Below are 19,052 nucleotides of genomic sequence, written 5' to 3'. Positions count from 1 at the left end.
GTTGTCTTTAGCTTCCCAGTGTGTGGTTTATTATATTTTTAGATACTGATGATGGAGGGACAAGGTTAAGCAATACTTGAGGGCGTTTTATATTGAGAATTGACCTAGGTTATTCCTATTTGGGTTTGTTTTGTGAAGAAAGGAATTTTTTTTATTTGAAAAAATTGCTTTTTGTATTTTATTATTACTCCTGTTTTTATTTTGTGTTCTCTTCTGAAATATGTGATGGAATGTGGGCCTAAATATTCCTCAAAGACAGAGATAGAAAAAGAACTTTGATAGATTTTATTTTCCAAAGAGTGCCTCCAGATCTCTGGCACCCCACCTAACCCTGCACAGTAAACCCACGCCTGCTGTGGAAAGTGATTCCATGTACTAATACAAATTGAACAGCCTCAAATACACAGCAAGTACAAGTATGTCTTTTTTGTTACTGTCACTCAGTGATTTACCACAGGGTACAGTAAAGCAAAATAACCGTTACCCTTTCAGGGTAAACAGCTGGTGGAACATTTGATTCTGAGCAGCTTTCTCTATGACTTACATTCTTGATGTACTTAAAAGTTATATAGCAGATTGTATATAATCACTTCTTCATAAGGGGGAAATATGGCAGATACCAAGTATTTTTCCAGCCTAATGGCAAATTATCATTTGTGGATTGGACTAGTTTTTAGAAATGAAGTTTCATTTTTTTAATCTTTCCTTTTTTTTCTTTCTTTTACTTTTTCTTTTTTTTTGCAGCAGTTAGGAAAAGAAAAATAAAAAGAATAGCAAACTATATAAAAGTATTTGAGTGTGTGAAATGGTGGATGAGGGCTCATGGTTTCATGAAAGTAATGGCTGCTTTCTAGTATACAAGGATATTGAGAATCTGTGTGGGATTTTTCCTTTTGGTTTATATAGATTTTATATGATAATAAATGTATTATATATTATATATAAAAAATATATATATACATAATGGTAATTATAGTAATTGTTATATTTCCAAGAAATTTAATGTTTTAGTAAAAAAAATTATATTGATAGCAGTTACAACTTCAATTCTGTCAGAAATGACATGTTGTCCATACTAATGTCTAAAGAAAATAAAATTACTCTGAAGGACTCTAGGACATACCATGTCACTATAAAATTGGGTCTCTAAGGATAATCTTTATTAAAAAAACGTTTTTCATATATTTTCTTCTATAAAGGATATATTTTAATGTTTCCTTTTCTGGATGAATTTCACCATTTGCATAATATGGATTTCTTTCTGCTGAATTTTAAAGTTGGACACATTCTTTCTTTCTGGCTAGGTACATACGCTCTGAGAGGTCTATAATTCTAATTAACTTCTGCCTGTCTATCATCTCATCCAACATCCTCATCCTGGTTGGACAGACTCAGACACATAATAAGGTATGACTGGTAATTATTCTATTTGTGTGTTTATGTTTTGACATAAAGCTGATTATTGATAATCTAAACTTCTACATAAAGTGGAGAACTTCTGACAATTTTTTTTAATAAAATTAGTTTCTAAATAAAAGTATTGCCTAATCTAGACCAGAAATATAGTCCTGGCTTAACTTCCTGGGGATTGAGAGGCTGTTTATAATAGTAAAGATATGTTTATTAAACATTATATCAAAGCTCTAGGAGTTCAAAGCCTTGGAACATCAAAAGAGCAAATTTTGATTCATTATCCTAATTGTAAATAGAATTGCCTGTGTTTGGGTCTACTTTAGTAACACACTGATTCCTAAAAGTCAACTATAAATTGCTTACAAGTGTAACATAGATCATGAAAATCTACCCCCAAATTGTCTGTCACCAATGACTGAAGAGAGTATTAGGTAAAATCAGCAATAGATTTTATGCTTTTCAAAAACTTGTACTTCACATTTCGATACTGAACCAGCATTGTGGTTCTTGAACTGCACAGTCACTTTGAGCAGAGTGTAGAAGCCTGAACCCTATTCATACAAAATAAATTGAGTTGGATGACCATGTTTTTTCCACCAATGACTATCAGTTTTCTTTACTAAACTACTCTGAATGCATTGTACGAAATCCATACTAGCAATGTTAAATTAAATTATCCCAGTCTCAAAGGAATTCTGATAAACGTTGCTTTGATGACTTTTGTTGATTAATCTGGGCCTGTTGTCTTCTCAACTTTTTTACTGTCAAATACTAAAGTCAATAGTTGAAATTTTTTTTCTCCCAGAAGCTTTCATTAAAAAAAAATAATAGTAATAATGTGCTTTTCAGTAGGTCCTTCTGATAGACTAGTAGGACATGTATCAACATTAAGGTAGTCTAATTTTGCTAACCCATACTCTGATTACCAAGGAATCTGATTTTGGATCTGGGTAGTTAGGGTCTAGGAATCCACTTAGGTGATTCTAGTGAAGATTTCTTCTTGACCCATATTGGTTTTTGCCAGGGGGAGAGTCCAAGGGAAAGTTCATTAATCCTGAAGGGCCAAACAAAAACAATTAAAATTCAGTATAGAGCCCTGTGGAAGTAAAAAGAACTTTGATGTATTTGAATGTTTTGTTTTTCCTATTTATGACTATGTAACATAAATTTTATATATTATATGTATATAATATACATATAAATATATATGAAAAGGGAAAACAGGAAGAAAGAAGAAAGACCAAAGGTTGAGGAAGATGCCAGTTGGAATTAGGAGAGGAGGAAGAAATGTACAAATAGCCAACAGCAGAGAAAGTAGGGGCCAACGTTGGCACAAGCTGGGAAGAAAAGGGAAAGAGACGCAAAGTTAAGTAGAGATGAGAGACGATGGGACTGTAAACCCTAAGGAAGTACTAAATCATACATCTCACCCTAACCTTTTTGGCTTTTACCTGGGCAGGGTTTCAGATACCTTAGAAAGGCTCATTTACTTGTTAGTACCTATTCACAATTCTCGAACCGTTTGTCCTTGAAACTCTAGGCAGAAGAGAAGAGCTTTTCCTCTGAAATAGGAATTATTTATTGGGTCTGGCAATGAGAAAAAAATCAAGCTAGAGTTAGCTTAAACCCATAGTTTGAGTTTTTGGTTTTTGGTTTTTGTTTTTTTCATCAAAGCCCCCTTTCCTGTCTTTGTTTAGCCTCCAAATGCTCATTAAAATATGGAAAACTATGTGACCTTCAGTAGGAAATGTGCTTTTAAGGCTGTTTCATGCTGTATGGCAAAGTTTGTAAAAGTTCTAAGCCAGATGGTCAAATGGTAGAATTTTTCACAAGGTTTACTACATATTAGAGTGATTATTGTCTAAATCATCCCCATCCAATAGAAATATAATGTAAGCCAAAAGGCAAGTTACATATGCAATTATAATATTTTATTAGCTACAGTAAAAGTGAAGGGAGATGGGTGAAATTAATTTTAGTACTATATGTAACTCAGTATATCCAAGAGATGACCATTTCAACATATAAGTAATATTTTAAATGCTAATACAATATTTTATAATATTTTTATTAAGTCTTCAGAATTGATGTGTATTTTATACTTCCAGTACATCTCAATTCAGACTAGCTACATTTCAAGTGCTCAGCAGCTACGTCCAGCCAGTGACTACCATATTATATAGGTCTACATAGTAATAATATTCAGAAACTAGTCTTAAGAAATTACATTCTTGGCCATTTTGCCTTTCCCAGCTTTTCAGCTTCCTTGTTTTTTTATGGAGATGTCTTTTTGATATCTGCAAATATTAGGAACATCAAAGGCAAGATAAGACAAGCCTGGTTTTACTTTTCATGTCTGATTTAACAGAATGGCTGGTATGGGTTTAGAAAAAATATATTAGTAATTATCTATGGGGTAGATTCCATATGGTTTGGGGACCATAGTAGTTCTGTTCCAGATAGCCTATGCTAATTTTTGTTGCTACAGTTACTGATGCTTGTGGGGAGGAATATTTGGTAGGTAGTAGTAATGGTGAGAAAATGAGAAATTATTGGTTTCTCTTATGCTATGTTAATTTTGCTTTACTGGCTCTGAGTAGATGATTCTGCAAGCCTAGGAAAATTGACTATAGCATTGTGACTAGGAGGGAAAATATGAACACTGGGATTTTATTTTTAGTCATTCTTGACAATATCAAGTTTCTGGGGAAAATAATCATATATTTTATCATGATGTGCTGAATTGAATTAAATTGCCTGTACTCATTTTATATGTGAAATAGCAGTATGTGAAAGCTATACCTTTCTGACTATATTTGGGATTCATGATTTTTTTAAAAAAAGAAAGAAATGAAAAATACAAAATGTATCATTTGTATAAACTTATCTGTATAACTGCCAGGAAAGTATTTTAAAAAGGTAAAATATTGATCACTGGCTATAGTATTTTATTTAGGTAGTGTGTAGGACCCCATTGCTGCTGTGGGCATTTTTTTTTCCCTTTGGGCATTTTATAATTGACCAGATTCCATCTTTGACTTCCCTGGTAAGTTTTGATTGATTTTTTAGTATTCCACATTTGGAAAAATAGAAACATGTGAAAGCTTCTCTATGAACAAGCTTATTTGGTACTGCCTCTGAGTAGTCATGACTAGTCTGTGCAAAAACAGGTATTTAGTGCTGAACAGGTATTTAGTATTGAGTCCAGAATAGTTTGGAAGTGTCATATTCGGGTCTTTCTCAGAACTGCTTGTTGAAATATAATTGACTCAGTTATCTCACTACTGAGTATTTCTTTTGAGTAGGATAGAAACAAGTTGAAATTCATTGTTTAAGTATGAGGTATTCATTTCTTATATCTCTTAAGATACATTTATAAAATCTACTGATAATCCATGTCATTATATTTCAAACATTCTCATAAAGGGAAACTGCCCTTTGATATCTTTGTGAATGGAACCAGGATGTTCTTGTATCACTGAAATGTTGTTTGTTTGTGAAGAAGTACTCTGTTTTTTTGTTTTTGTTTTTTTTTTTTTTAAGTATGTAGGCTATTTTTGGCCCAACTGTTTTGCAGAAAACAAAGATTATTTTGGAAACATAAGTTCAAAATATGGTTTTCTTAATCACAAAATATGTATCTGCTTCTTCCCAAAAGACATTGAAATGATTTTTCATATTAAAGACTTCATAATACGCTTTTTAAATGATAAAAGCCAAATTTGGCAAAACTATTTATTTATTTATTTAGACAATAGTAGTCATCCAAAACGTTTGAAGTGCTAAGTGATAGCTTCTCTCCCACAACCTCACTACCAGTTATAATGAAAGCAGTCAAGTCCAGATTCTTTATCACACAGTTAGATATTTTTTAGATAAATACTTATCAGCATATCAGGAACAAAACTGTTTTATAAGCTCAGTGAAAATCCTAGATCTTTGTCATTTTAGATACTTTGACCACATGTTGTGTGCAACATTCACTTGAGGTAGACATAGCAACACTTCAGAAGCATCTTCTGGGCCCTTCAGTCACCATGATGCAATCAGAAATCCTTCCTACTCTAATGTCTGGACACAGAATGACTGGGGATAACATTGTGGGCCCCATCTCTAAGACATGCTGGATATAGGCTTCAATGAAATCTCTCATATAGTCATATCAAGATTGGGAAGTATTTAACTATATATATCAGCTAATCCACATATCCTTAAGCCTTTATTTTCATCAAAGGGAACCCATTAATACACCTACTATAGTGATTAACCAGACACTAGTTCATAAATAAAGACCAACCTTTTATATTCAGCTTGATGAGCAAAGTATTACGTGTGGACAAATCTGCCTAGATCAAAAGGACCTGGGAGTTGCCCCCTCTGGCGTATGACCATTTGGAATATGGTGCCAGCTGACCATCCTGTTGTGTGCATTCCTGGACAGGTCCTAGAATTAAAGATTACACTGACTGACACAGACAGAGTATATTCTGAGAATACCAAAGTGTTATGGAAGAAATTATAGGCATGCTAAAAAGACATCCTAAAAGTTATTTGAAAAATAATAGTCAGCTGTGAGAAAGCAAAGTTAGACACTAACTTTAGTCTTAAAGGACCCAGCAAAAGCTCCCATTGACATATCAAGGGGGGCTTCCCAAATTATCTCAGAGGGGCAAACATTTCCTTAGGACTATTTAGAAGGAATTTATTTCATGTTTCTTTATGTATATAATGAGCTATGTCTTTTAATTCGGTCTTACAAAAAACAAAATTCTCTATGTTGGAGCACGTTTTAAGAGTCTATCCTCTACAAAGTTTGCTCTTCCTACATCTCTTGTTTATTCACCTTTTATAAAATGTTATTTTTGTCCTGTAGTTTGTGTCGAGGTGGGGTGGAGAAGAGTAACAGTGTAATCTTTACTTTACAGAGTAATCTTTAAAATTAGGAAATATACGTCAAGCTAAAAGGCAGCGGTCATTCTCATGGAGGATGTTTTTGTGTTGTCAGGATGATGTTTTTTTAGAAATAAAATCTTGAATTTGAACATCTTCAGTTGGGTGAAGCTCCTTCTGATGCACCTGTTTCTTCTATCTATGGTTTTCTTTTGCTGGAGACCCAGATTCTTCACCCATTAACTACATGTGTGGCCTCTGAATGTGTATGTGTTCAGTTTCCGAGGAGGAATATTGACTATGTGTTTCAGCTACCTGTTCTGCCCCTCCTGGTGCCCTCTGTTCTGCCCCTCCTCTTGAGATTCAGTGCTCTGCATGCTGCCCTGGAGAGAACCATCTCTTGGATGGTGATGGTTGAAAGGCATTTTAATCCAGAGAGACCTGAGCACCCTAAGCCTGCCACTTCCTGCTTATATGATCTTGAGGATGATATTTAGTTTCTCTGGACCTTAACTTCTTGTTAAAGCCTCTCTTAGAGTGGTGTTGTCAATGTCACATGAGATGGTACCTATGAAGCATTTTAAAGCACCCCTTAAACAGTGGCTGTAATTATGGTGATAATGATATTGATGACTCCCAGGTGTGCATCTGATTTATGTTTCTCTTCTGAGCTTCGTATTTCCTCTTGTCTGATCTTCTGCTCACCACCAAATTTATCACTTGTGTCTCTGATCCACAATCCAACACATTATATATGAATTGAACGTATTTCCTGTGGGCTCCAACCCAGTTGCATAAGCTGGGACTCTGAGAGTCAGGCTTAATGTCTCCTCATCCCTCATGTAGTAGATCCAATAAGTCACTTCCTCCCACCCCCATGCTTGTTGCACCCTCATATGCCTCTCAAAGCCACATTTTCCTCTGTCATGTATTAATCATCTTCAGTGGTCTACCACTGGCAGCATCATTAAACACACTCTCGGGGCGCCTGGGTGGCTCAGTGGGTTAAAGCCTCTGGTTTCAGCTCAGGTCATGATCCCAGGGTCCTGGGATCAAGTCCCACATCAGGCTCTCTGCTCAGCAGGGAGCCTGCTTCCTCCTCTCTCTGCCTGCCTCTCTGCCTACTTATGATCTCTGTCCGTCAAATAAACAAATAAAATCTTTAAAAAACAAAATAAAACAAAACAAACAAACAAAAAAAACACGCTCTCTACTTTGTAGCCCAAGTCATGGAGTGAAAATTCAAATCTGATCACTTCACTTCCCTGTGCCTTTGTTGCTATTGTCTCACTTCCTCACAGAAGTGATTTTCAAACTGCTCAGACACAAGCAGTGAAAAATGTTTTATTTATCTATGAAGGTTTCTATTCACTGATTTTCTTGCAGTAATATATTGGGGCTCAGAAATAAATTTTATTGAGAAAGAGTTCTGTAGCTTATGAAACTTGAGAAACCTTGAACATGACCTTTGTGGACCTCTCCATTCTCGTTCTGTTTTGCTGACTTTGATCACACCAGCAAGAGCAAACTGCTTATAGCTTGTCAAAATTATTTTATGGATTCTTGTTCTTTGTTACCCTTGAACCTGGAGCACTGTTACTCTTCTCCACCCCACCTGACTTTCCAAATGTCTTCATCTAGCTCCTGCTCATTCTCGGACACTGCTCAATTTTTTCCTGTGTAGGAAACCCTACTCAATCTTCTACTCTTAGGTACACTTGGCTCTGGGGCTCCATGATTTCCAGTGCATTCTTAAAGTCTTTGATTAGATTACCTGTTTCTAACCAGACTATTCTTGGGGCAGGACTAGGTTACATTTATTCTTAAATTTACTGCCAACATATAGTCTGAGTGCATAAAGTGTATAGTGTTTATTGGTTGAATGAGTACATGCATTTATCTGAGTCCATCATTTGGGCCTATATCTCTGAAGCTAAGAGTTGTAGTTAGTTTTATAAGGATTAGGGTTTCCCACTGTAGACAGAATCTAAGCAAATACAGTGATAAAGACTATTTTCCTGGGGCCTGTTTGAAGGTCTAAGTGATTGATGGCATATTTAAAGGTGATCTGATTTCTGGGTTTTAGTTAAGGAGGCTCTGAAACCTAGCAAATGTGAAACTTCTCACTTGATAAGTCATGTAAAATAAGGTTCATAATCTTCAAAAGAAATGTGCTTATTTGTAATTCCTCTCATAAAATTCGCTTCCTGCCAATAATATCCCAAATGTATGTTTATTATGTCTCAAATATGTGTGTGATCCTAATGACTGAAGCTAAAGCTTCCTATTTAGATTTATTAAAATCTAATTTATCAACTTGCTATGATGTTTGTAAAAGGATCTGAATGCAATAAGCTTATGTGTGATTCATTTAAGTCCATTTTGAGGCATCTTCCTAATTCTGCCAAGGCTCTTCTGGATTCCCGAAAACCTTTATCTAACCAGGGAACAGAATGGTTGGTTAGTTTCCTGATTTTCCCAGGATCCCAGCAATGAAGGACTATTTTATTCACAAAATGACAGTGCGGTTTAACCTTCTTATTTCCTGATTATACATTTCTAGTTTTGTGTGGTAGGAATCAAATCACATTATCAAAGCCAATTCAAAATAGGGCAAAAGATCAATATGAAGGATCAGTTTGAAACAAGCAAAGAAAATGAAAGTGGAATTATTTAACAATACAGAGTTACTAAAATGGTTTGAGATATCAGGTGCCAGATAACCATGAGTACCAGTTTACACACTCAGTGTGTGTTCTGAGGTCAAACTACAAAGCTGGGCAAAAGTCCCAGAGTGAGCATTCATTCAGCAGGAGAGAAGTAGATTATAAGTCTGGGCTTCAGTTCTGTCTGGTAGTTGCTTTGGAGATGCCAGGCCTACTCTTTTCTCTCTCCTTTAAGCTTTTATTTATTTATCTGAGAGAAAGAGCAGGTGAAGGGGCAGAAGGAGGGGAGAAGCAGGATAAGCAGGGAGCCTGACTTGGGACGCAATCCCAGGACTCTGGGATCATGACCTGAGCTGAAGGCAGGTGTTTAACCCACTGAGCCACCCCAGGCACCCCATGCCAGGCCTACTCTGATTCTTTGTTCATTCACCTCCAAGCAGCCGGACTGTTCTCCAGGCAATCTAAAGAGACTCCTTGATGTGGCCCATTTCTAGTCTCCATCTTCCTTCCCCCACTTTGGAACTGGCTTTCATGATTTCTCAGTGGGACTACCATAACTACCATAACATTCTTCTAACTTTGGTCTGCTCATTTAGCTTTTGTTTGTGTAATCTCATCTTTCATAGGACTGTGAAAAATACCTTAAATTTAAATAAAAAATAAATACCTGATTATGCCATTCCCCAGCTTCAAACTCTACAGTGGGTCGGTAAGACTCATGAGATTAACTGCTTTTACTGATCATCACCTACATTCAGAGCTATCGCTCGTACACAAACTGACTTCATGGGAAAAAAAGAGCATTCCTTCTGGGTAGATGAGTTGTAAAAATACCCTTCTCTCTCCAGGACGAGACAGCCTCTCGAAGGGCTTTTGGTCTTCCATTTGTGCTCTCTTCTGTGGGAGAGGGCGGTCTCTGTGCTTTCAAGGGTATCCCCTGTCCACTGGAGTCACTCTCACCCTGTGCCTCTGTACTTATTCTTACTTTGCCTAATACACTCCTTTTAGGAGTTGGCTTATGTAAATCATCTTAGTGAAGTCTTCCAGTACTCCTTTCTGCTTCCATAGTCCATGGTATATCTCCCTGTTGCCAGCACCAAACACATTATTCCATAACTATTCATTTTCTGAGAAGGCTTGCCCATTGTATTGCAATTCTCTAAGGTGGTATTTTCCCTCTTGTTTCTAGGCTTTGAAGCCACTAATATTAGTATTTGTTTTATATGTGGTATAAAGTTAATAAATGTTGAATGCACAAATGATGCAAGCTGTGGCTCTGTTAAGTGAAGGATAGTACAGCCACTTGGATGATTAGGACCCTGTTTGATATAATTGCAGCCTAGGTCAATCTTTTTGTGTTGATATTGTTGTTTTATGATGAGAGAAAGGAGGAAAGCACTAAAGACTTACAGAACACTTTGAGACCTTCTTTTGATGAGAGAGGATTGAATTGAATTGGATTTTATCTCAATTCAGGATATTTTATCTTGATTCAGAATGTCTGAAAGAATTTGAGAACTTAAATGACTCTCAAGGAGTCTTATAAAAAATGTTGAAGATTAGCTGTTTTTCTCCCCTAGAATCAAGCCAATACAGAAATTAAAAGTTTCACTGTATGTGTATCTTCTTACCCTCCCTCTTCTCAGTACTTAATGGGAACTGGTCAGAAGTTTGACTAATGTCAGCAAGAGAGCCATGTTGTATGATTAGAGCTGATAATGTTTATGATAGTTCCGAATACATGGTAAAGTACCAAAGTGCTAAAACAAAACAAAACAAAACAAAACAAAACCTCACATGAAGTGAATTATTTTAAATCACATATTGCCACAAAAGTCAAAAGCCCTTGAGATAAGATTATAATAGAGTTTCCAATGGCCCGTCAGACTAATTTGAGGCTATACCCCTCTAGGGTGAATATGGGATGAAGAGAGGAGGATTGAGGCTATTACCAAAGATCATTGACCAAGGCAAAATTTGCCTCATTGGTGGTGGAGAGTAAAGGAGAGAACTCCTTTCACAAATACTTCAGGGTCTAATCCAAGAGTTGGCAAGCTTTGGGGGTAAAGAGTTGTATAGCGAAGATTTTAGGTTTTGTGGGCCATACCGTCTCTGTCACAGTGACTCAATTTTGCTGTGGAAGCTCAAAAGTAGCCCTAGACATAAAGACTTGGATGTGGTTGGATTTAGAGAGAACTATAATGTAAGGTGAGGACAGGCCATTTTTTAGGCTGATGTTTTTATATAAAGATGACCTTCATTTTGAAGTTGTCTACCCAAGGTTTATTTCTGTGTAGCCTACAGAACTAGAACAGGGACCTTTGCAAGTTTCTGAAAGGGCTTCTGCAGAGATAAAAAGGAAGCGAAAAACGCTTTGAATTCCTTCCTTGGGAGCAAGAACTAAACAGAATTTCTTCACATAAGGTGACTATTAGTTACCAGTGTATAAAAATTAAAATATAATATGAATCAAATCACTCTCAGCCATGCGGGACATTTTATGAATTGAAGAAGCTAAAAGCGGTTAACAAATGCCCAGTACATGAGACAACAAAGCTGGTTCTCTTGTAGAAGAAAACTACTTAAAGTTTGATGAAGAGAGTAGTCATACTCTCTTGTCGTAAATGTTAAAATCCCTATTTAAAAAAAGTCTCTCACCTGGGCAGAAAAGTAACATTTGACACAAAAAATAGGGATGGCGGAGTTCAGCTAATTCTTCACTAATGTCACCCACAGAACAGAATTGGGGTGGTTGTTTTGTTTTGTTTTGTTTTTAGCCTCTCAGCCTCTGGCCCTCACTCTTCCTAAAAGCTGGATTATTGTTATTATTATGCATATTCTATCATAGGCATTGCTGTGGTAAACTTTAAGAACCAAATCACAAACACTAATGCCTATTATCAGAAAAAAATAAGCATGTTTGAAGATTACATTCTGGTTTTCACTCCTTTTGTGATGCTAGCCTGTTAATTTTAAACTTTAAGCCTTAAAGAAAGAAGTAGCATACGACTGAGTTGAATGTAGTTCTTAACTACAAAATTTAAGATGTATGAAATGCAAAGTGAGTAAATTAAAATATTTATATTTATAGTCATCCTAGGTTACGAGTGTACTGAGTTAAAGATTAAGGTTTCAATTGTAATGTAAGGAGGAAATGATTAACAGGAGAAATACAATGATAAATTCTAATCATGAGTATTCATTATGAGGGCCTATGTATGTGTTCTGTGTTAAACTATAATATGCATAGTTTTTATGTATCTCCGTACATGGATGTGTACATCAGATATACACACGGGACTAGAGAGAATTTTAAATGAATTTTTATGTATTTTACATTCTCATTGTTAATGACATTTTACTTATATTTCAAAGTGATTTTTCCTAATGTATAGGGATGCTACATAATGGCTTTTACAAAATATGAATTAATTCTATTTTTCTGGCTTCTTTCTCATTTACTTATAATTTCTTACTGTTCAGAAACTTTTGTTACTTATTCTCCTAACTTGAAAAATAAAGTTACAAAGTGAATCCTCTATACCTAAGAAAGACCACCCTTTATAGAAATGGGATAGAAAATCTGTATTATCGATTACTGCATAACAAAGCACCTCAAATTTAGTGCCATAAAAATAAATATAAGCCTCACGGTTCCTCTAAGTCAGGACTTTGGAGCCGTCGACCCAGGCCGTTGTCTCTTTGCATCTCTCCCAAGGCTGCAGTCCAAATGTGAGAGTAACCGTCATCTGAAGGCTTGACTGGGGCTGGAGGATCCGCTGTAAGGTGGCTCAGCATTCCGGGTGTAATGCGATTGTGGCTTATTCTAAATGAGGAGGTTTTAAGCTTTATCATTTACTGGCCATGTACCATTTGTCAAGTTATTTAACCATTCTCCACACACCAGCCTAGTGATCTTCTTAAATTATAAATCAGATCATGACACTTCTCTGCTTAAAACCCTTCAATTAGGGGCGCCTGGGTGGCTCAGTGGGTTAAGCCGCTGCCTTCGGCTCAGGTCATGATCTCAGGGTCCTGGGATCGGGTCCCGCATCGGGCTCTCTGCTCTGCAGGGAGCCTGCTTCCTCCTCTCTCTCTCTCTGCCTGTCTGCCTGCTTATGATCTCTGTCTGTCAAATAAATAAATAAAATCTTAAAAAAAAAAAAACCCTTCAATTAAAATAAGTGAAGTTTCTCTTACACCTGGAATGAAATCCAAAACCCCTAAGATGGCCCACAAGTTCCTAAATGACCTGCCCTCTAAGTACTTCTCCCACCTCACCACCTCATAGTCATTACTTTTCCTTTCACTGTATTCCTGCCATGCTCACCTTCCACTAGAATCTCTGTAGAAGTAGCTAATAAGCCATCCGTCAGGTGACCATATGGCTGGTTTGTGCTTCTTGTCCTCATGCAATTATTAGCAAGGTCACTTACAAAAGTGTCCCATCAGTTATATGCTTTGCCTAGCATACACCTGTTTCCCTTGCCTCAGGGTTTCCTCACATATTTCTCTCCCTGCCACAGTTTGTCTTTTTTTATTCTTAGGCTAGCCTAGTTAACTTATATGTGTCCTTTTCAGAGAAGACACCCCTGAAATCCCATTCCCCCAAGTCAAAACACGACAATAGTTTTCTCATTATTATTTCTCAAGGAATCCATTATTTTCTTTATAATCACTGCTTTAATTTGTCATCTTTTTTTATTTAAATTCAGAAGGGAAGGGACATTCTCTACTTGATTCATACTACCTAGTGCCTTGCTCAGAGCCTGGCACATAGCAGCAAGCACCCATTAAATATTTTTCATTGAATGGAGGAACTCTGCTATTATTCTTTTCTAATCTAGCACTGGGGAGGAGGATGTTATGAGGATCAAGTAAAATTATACCTAGGACATAACAAACCGACATACAATAAACTTTTTTTTTTTAAAAGATTTTATTTATTTATTTGACAGAGAGAAATCACAAGTAGGCAGAGAGGCAGGCAGAGAGAGAGAGAGAGGAGGAAGCAGGCTCCCTGCTGAGCAGAGAGCCCGATGCGGGACTCGATCCCAGGACCCTGAGATCATGACCTGAGCCGAAGGCAGCGGCTTAACCCACTGAGCCACCCAGGCGCCCCTACAATAAACTTTTAATTGAGGTAAAATTTACATACAGTGAAATGCACAGCGAATAATGTGATGAGTTTTGACCAACATGTACCTATGTAATCAATACTGCAATCAAGATACGCAATATTACCATCACCCTAGAAAGTTATCTCTGCTCTCTCCCAGGCAACTCCTTTCCCCCATGGCCTTCATTGCTCTGATTACTGTCCTACATCAGTTTTGTCTGCTTAGGAACTTCATTTAAATGAAGTTATATGAGTACATTTTTGGTCTGTTTTTTTTTTTTCATTCGCTATATTTTTGAGGTGTAACTATGTTGTTTTGTGTATTCTCAGTCAATTCTGTTACATTGCTGTGTATTATTCTCTTGTGTGAATGTAACACACTTTGTTGATCCAAACTCCAAATGGTAGGGCTTCAGACTCTTCTCAATATTTTTGTTACTGTGAATAAAACTGCTTTAAATTATATGTACAAATTTTCCTATGCTCATATATTCTTATTTCTCTCGGATAACTACCTAGGAGTAGGATTACTGGGTTAAAGGCAAGTTAGAGTATTTAAAAAAATTTTTTTTTTAAAGATTTTATTTTTTATTTGACAGAGATCACAAGTAGGCAGAGAGGCAGGCAGAGAGAGAGAGGAGGAAGCAGGCTCCCTGCTGAGCAGAGAGCCCGATGCGGGACTCGATCCCAGGACCCTGAGATCATGACCTGAGCCGAAGGCAGCGGCTTAACCCACTGAGCCACCCAGGCGCCCCTTAAAAATATTTTTATTTTGGTTTTTCAGTGTTCCAGGTTTCATTGTTTATGTACCACACCCAGTGCTCCATGCAGTATGTCCCCTCCTTAATAGCCACCACCTGGCTCACCTAACCCCCCATCCCCCTTCCCTCCAAAACCCTCAGTTTATTTCTCAGAGTCCACAGTCTCTCATGGTTAGTTGGAGTATTTTTAACTTAAAAAAAAAAAAACTGAACAGATTTCAAAATTATTGTACTGTCTTCTACAATAACCAGCAGTCTGTGATAGTTCAGTGTTCCATATCCTTGCCAACATTTTAATTTACATTTTCTTAATAGTTAATAGGGTTTAGCATATTTTCATGTGCTTATAGGCCCTTTTATGTTCTTTACAGGGAAGTCTTTGTTCAAGTCTTTCCTTCCTTAATAACTAGGATTGTTTGTCTTTTTATTACTGTTTTGTAAGGGGTTTTTGAAATGTGTTTGGGATAAAGATTTTATATATATATATATACATATACATGTATGTATATATATATAGTGTGTATATATGTATGTATATATGTATGTATATATATATAGTGACATTATACCTACACATTTTCTGACAGTCTGTAGCTTACCTTTGTATTTTATTAATGGCACCTTTTGCTGAGTAGAAGTTTTTTTTAATCTTGTGAAGTGTACTTTTTTAATTTCTCTTTGTGTTTTGTGAGTTCTCTATAAGAAAGAGATATTTGTTTACTCTTTAAGGTCAGGGAGATATTCTTCCATATCATTTTCTGTAAACCTTACAGTTTCACCTTTTTATATAGGTCTGTGACATGTCAAAGTATTTTTGTGTGTATGACACAATGTATGGGTTGGGGTTCATTTCATTCCATATGGATATCCAAGTGTTATGGCATCATTTGTTGAAAAGACCTTTTTTCCCCATTGAATTGTTTGAAAAAATATTAAGTCTAGATATCAGAAAATTTGAATTCTCTAACTTCATTCTTCTTTTTCAAGATTATTTTGTCTACTCTAGATCCCTTGTTTAGAACCTTTTGTCTAAAACTGATACCTGCTTTCAATAACTGTTAAGTTAGTGGCAGTGGGTATGGCTCTGCTTCATGAGATAGAATCATAAAGGTTTTATGACCAATTAGATAAGGTTTCTGAGAAAGAAGGGAGCATCGCCTAATTGTAGTGTTCCTTTGGGCTATGACATAATGCTCCTGTTTCAAACTGAAGAAAAAGTGGAAGAGAATCAGGAGTCCATAAAGCAATCCATATCCTTCTCTAGGGAACATAGTCTGTTGCAAGCAATTTTCCCTTTCCTTTTTGTTGTCTTATAATCCTTCACTCTTTTGGGGCTTTTTACCTGATTAGTTTCTAAATATGTTTTCTTTAGAAAGTGGAACTTTTTAAAAATACTATATATTTCTATCAGAACATACACAATGACAGACTTAATTTATTTTCTTTAAATTTCTTGAGCTTGTTAATTACCAGCTGAGAGCAAAATTCTGTCTAAGATCAAAAGTTCAAGGACCACATTCTCTTCAGGCATGTAGCCATATCTCTTTATATTCTTTATGACTAGGTATATACAAGAGAAGTATTTGTAGAGAGTTAGGAAGTAAGCAGCTGTGCTCCTCTCCAGGAAATCAGAGGCTGGTAGCACACTTCTTATATGGGAGCAAAAAGTATTTCTCAAATGAAGAGGAAAAAGCACAAGGAACAGAATTTATGCCAAGCAAACCATCTCTGACTTCATGTCCAATGAATGAGAGCAAGTTTTAAAACCCATCAGTGAATATTCTGTCTAAAAACCATTTATGTCTTAAATTTCACTGACAAGGTTTTTCGTTTTGGTTTTGCTGTTTTTGTTTTGTTTTGTTTTGATATATAGGCAGTATTCTGTGTCTCACTTCCATTAAATTGGTCAACACCCAATTATCTGAAAATAGCCTCTCTTTTGCCTGTTAATGCAAACATAATGAAAATTTCCATTCAGTAACTAAAATAAGACATTTATCAATGTGCAATTAATAGACCCTGGTCCTTTTTAATAATAAAGTAATAGCATGGTGGTTTGGTTTTTTTGTTTGTTTGTTTGTTTGTTTCAAATACCGAGAACAATCCTGTTATATTTATATTGTGTTTTACTCTTAGAAAGCTTCCCTAAACAGCCTTGGGAGGCTGTATCAATGACATGGAAACATGAATATATGTAACATAATTATTTCTGTTATCTTTTTTCTTTTAGTTTCTATCTTGTCAGTAAAAAGTGGTGCATTTTTGATCATTAAATCCTACAGTTATAAATCTTTTAATCATTTCCCAGATTTTCTTTGATGAGCATCTTATTCAATAACGACTAATCCCCCCCCCCTGAAATGTGTTTATATTCTATCCTGTATCCATTTGCATCTCTACAAATCCTGCATCCGGCAGTCCTCTCATTTGGCTTCATTAACTATTGGTTGTCAATAAAAAGTGCCCTCTGAAGTAAACAAAATACTGTTTACCTATTTCCACTGCTAGTAAATGGGGATAAAGTCAATTGAAAACAAATGGCAAAAACGCAATACACAGATGGGGGGAAAGTTCATTATTTTGCATTTTGTCTGCTGATCATGTTCAAGATTTAGTTGACTGGTCTGCACTAGGGCCTCAAAGGGAGATGGTGTGAATTTTGCGAGAGAAGTACATTTTCGGTGACATTCTCCCCTGGATACCCACTTGTAATTTCTTTTAGTGATAATAGAGCTTAGCTATGCACATCACGGGAAAACTAGATTCTTCGGGGTATCATGCAGGGTAGCTCATCACAGTATTTTTTAATGCTTGTTGGCAGACCTATCTATTTGTAGAGATGTGGTTGTAATTCTATAGTGGAGATGCTGGAATATATTTGTGCAGCTTCCCCAATCTCATGGCCAGCTATGAAGAGGATCCTTGTTAAGCTTCCAGGGCCCATTTGCTGGAAAAGAGAGGAATTTGAATGAAATCTCTGAAGCTAGCAATATAAAGAATATGCTTAAGCTTCATCTTCAGAAATGGAATTGTATTGACAGAGAAATGCTAAAAAAAAAAAAAGTCAATATTTCTACTAGTAGGGAGAATTCTAAGATCAGTAAAAGAATTCCTCGGGATCAGAGGAAAACTAGCAATTTTCAGAGTTAAGAATAATGTTGACGGAAAGGAGCTAATTTTTCTACTTTTAAAAATCCCACCCTGCAATGATTCTTTCTTTCCCTTGGAACTTGAAGGAAGACATGAATAATATGTAATACCAGCGTCCTTTTCATAGATTATTGCTAAAAGGGAAAACTCAGCAATGTAAGAAATATCTGCATATTGAATCTGCAAGTATATAGAAGTGAAAAACAGTTGGAAGTTGTGCTGAGTATGAAAATACTAGATAAAGTTAATGCATTTTAATAAAGGGAAAATTACAAAGTCATTAAAGAAATGAACTGCCTTTAACGTGTCAACAATGTTAGCTCTCACAACCGTTTTTCTAAAGACTAAATGATATAGAGTCCAGGGTCCCAGATTGGGAATTATTAAATTGTTATAATGGGATAAACATTTTTAAAAAGATGACTTATAGAGGGAAATATATTTAAGAACAAAAATGCATATATTGGGAAACCATACTAAGGCAGTAATGGTTCTCAAGCAGGATGAAGGAGACAGGCATTTAGAACCACATGGCGAGTTTTCAATCTACTTTCCCCACACCCACCTCCAGATTCTGCTATGCCCTCAGGAATTGGATGACTTGATTGAAAATACTCCTCAGGTGATTCTGATAGGTGTCCTGGTTCTTGCAACGGAGAATGGAAGGGTGGGTAGAGTAAGAAATAGAAGGCTGAAGTTTGCCTGTCAGTACTTGTCCTTGTTAGTCTATTTTCATGTAATCTTCTACTTACCTTAGCTTTACTGTATGTCAAATAAGGATAAGAATATGCCACAGCAATGTTATGAAGATTAATATGAAACTCTTTGACCTTCCTGGAGAAAAGCACAAGATATTAAGAGAAAGAAATCCTGCAAAGCCAAAAATACCATATCATTTCAAATTGCTTAATAAGAAAATGAGTCAGTACCGTGTAAATTAATGCAAGTTCTTAGCTCCAAGCAGATGAGATTCAAAAGAGCTGGGCCTACATGGGGAATAATTTCAAGTAATAGATAGCTTACAAGTTTCAATAACTAGCCTTGTTGCAGCCA

The 19,052-nt window shown here is 36.1% G+C and overlaps 1 protein-coding gene across 3 annotated transcripts in view; it reads left to right on the top strand.

Moving 5' to 3' along the window:
• Positions 1-19,052, top strand: part of ADGRB3 (adhesion G protein-coupled receptor B3) — a 726,796-nt gene that overhangs the window by 572,448 nt on the left and 135,296 nt on the right. For all 3 annotated transcript variants that reach the window (XM_059400179.1, XM_059400180.1, XM_059400178.1), the window contains one exon: positions 1,305-1,407. In XM_059400179.1, coding sequence (XP_059256162.1) covers positions 1,305-1,407 — 103 coding nt within the window. The remainder of the gene's footprint in view (positions 1-1,304; positions 1,408-19,052) is intronic.

Source organism: Mustela nigripes, chromosome 5 (assembly GCF_022355385.1).
Source record: "Mustela nigripes isolate SB6536 chromosome 5, MUSNIG.SB6536, whole genome shotgun sequence".
NCBI lineage: Eukaryota > Metazoa > Chordata > Mammalia > Carnivora > Mustelidae > Mustela > Mustela nigripes.
The sequence above is the reverse complement of the archived record's forward strand: the minus strand, read 5'-3'. Positions and strand labels throughout refer to the sequence as shown.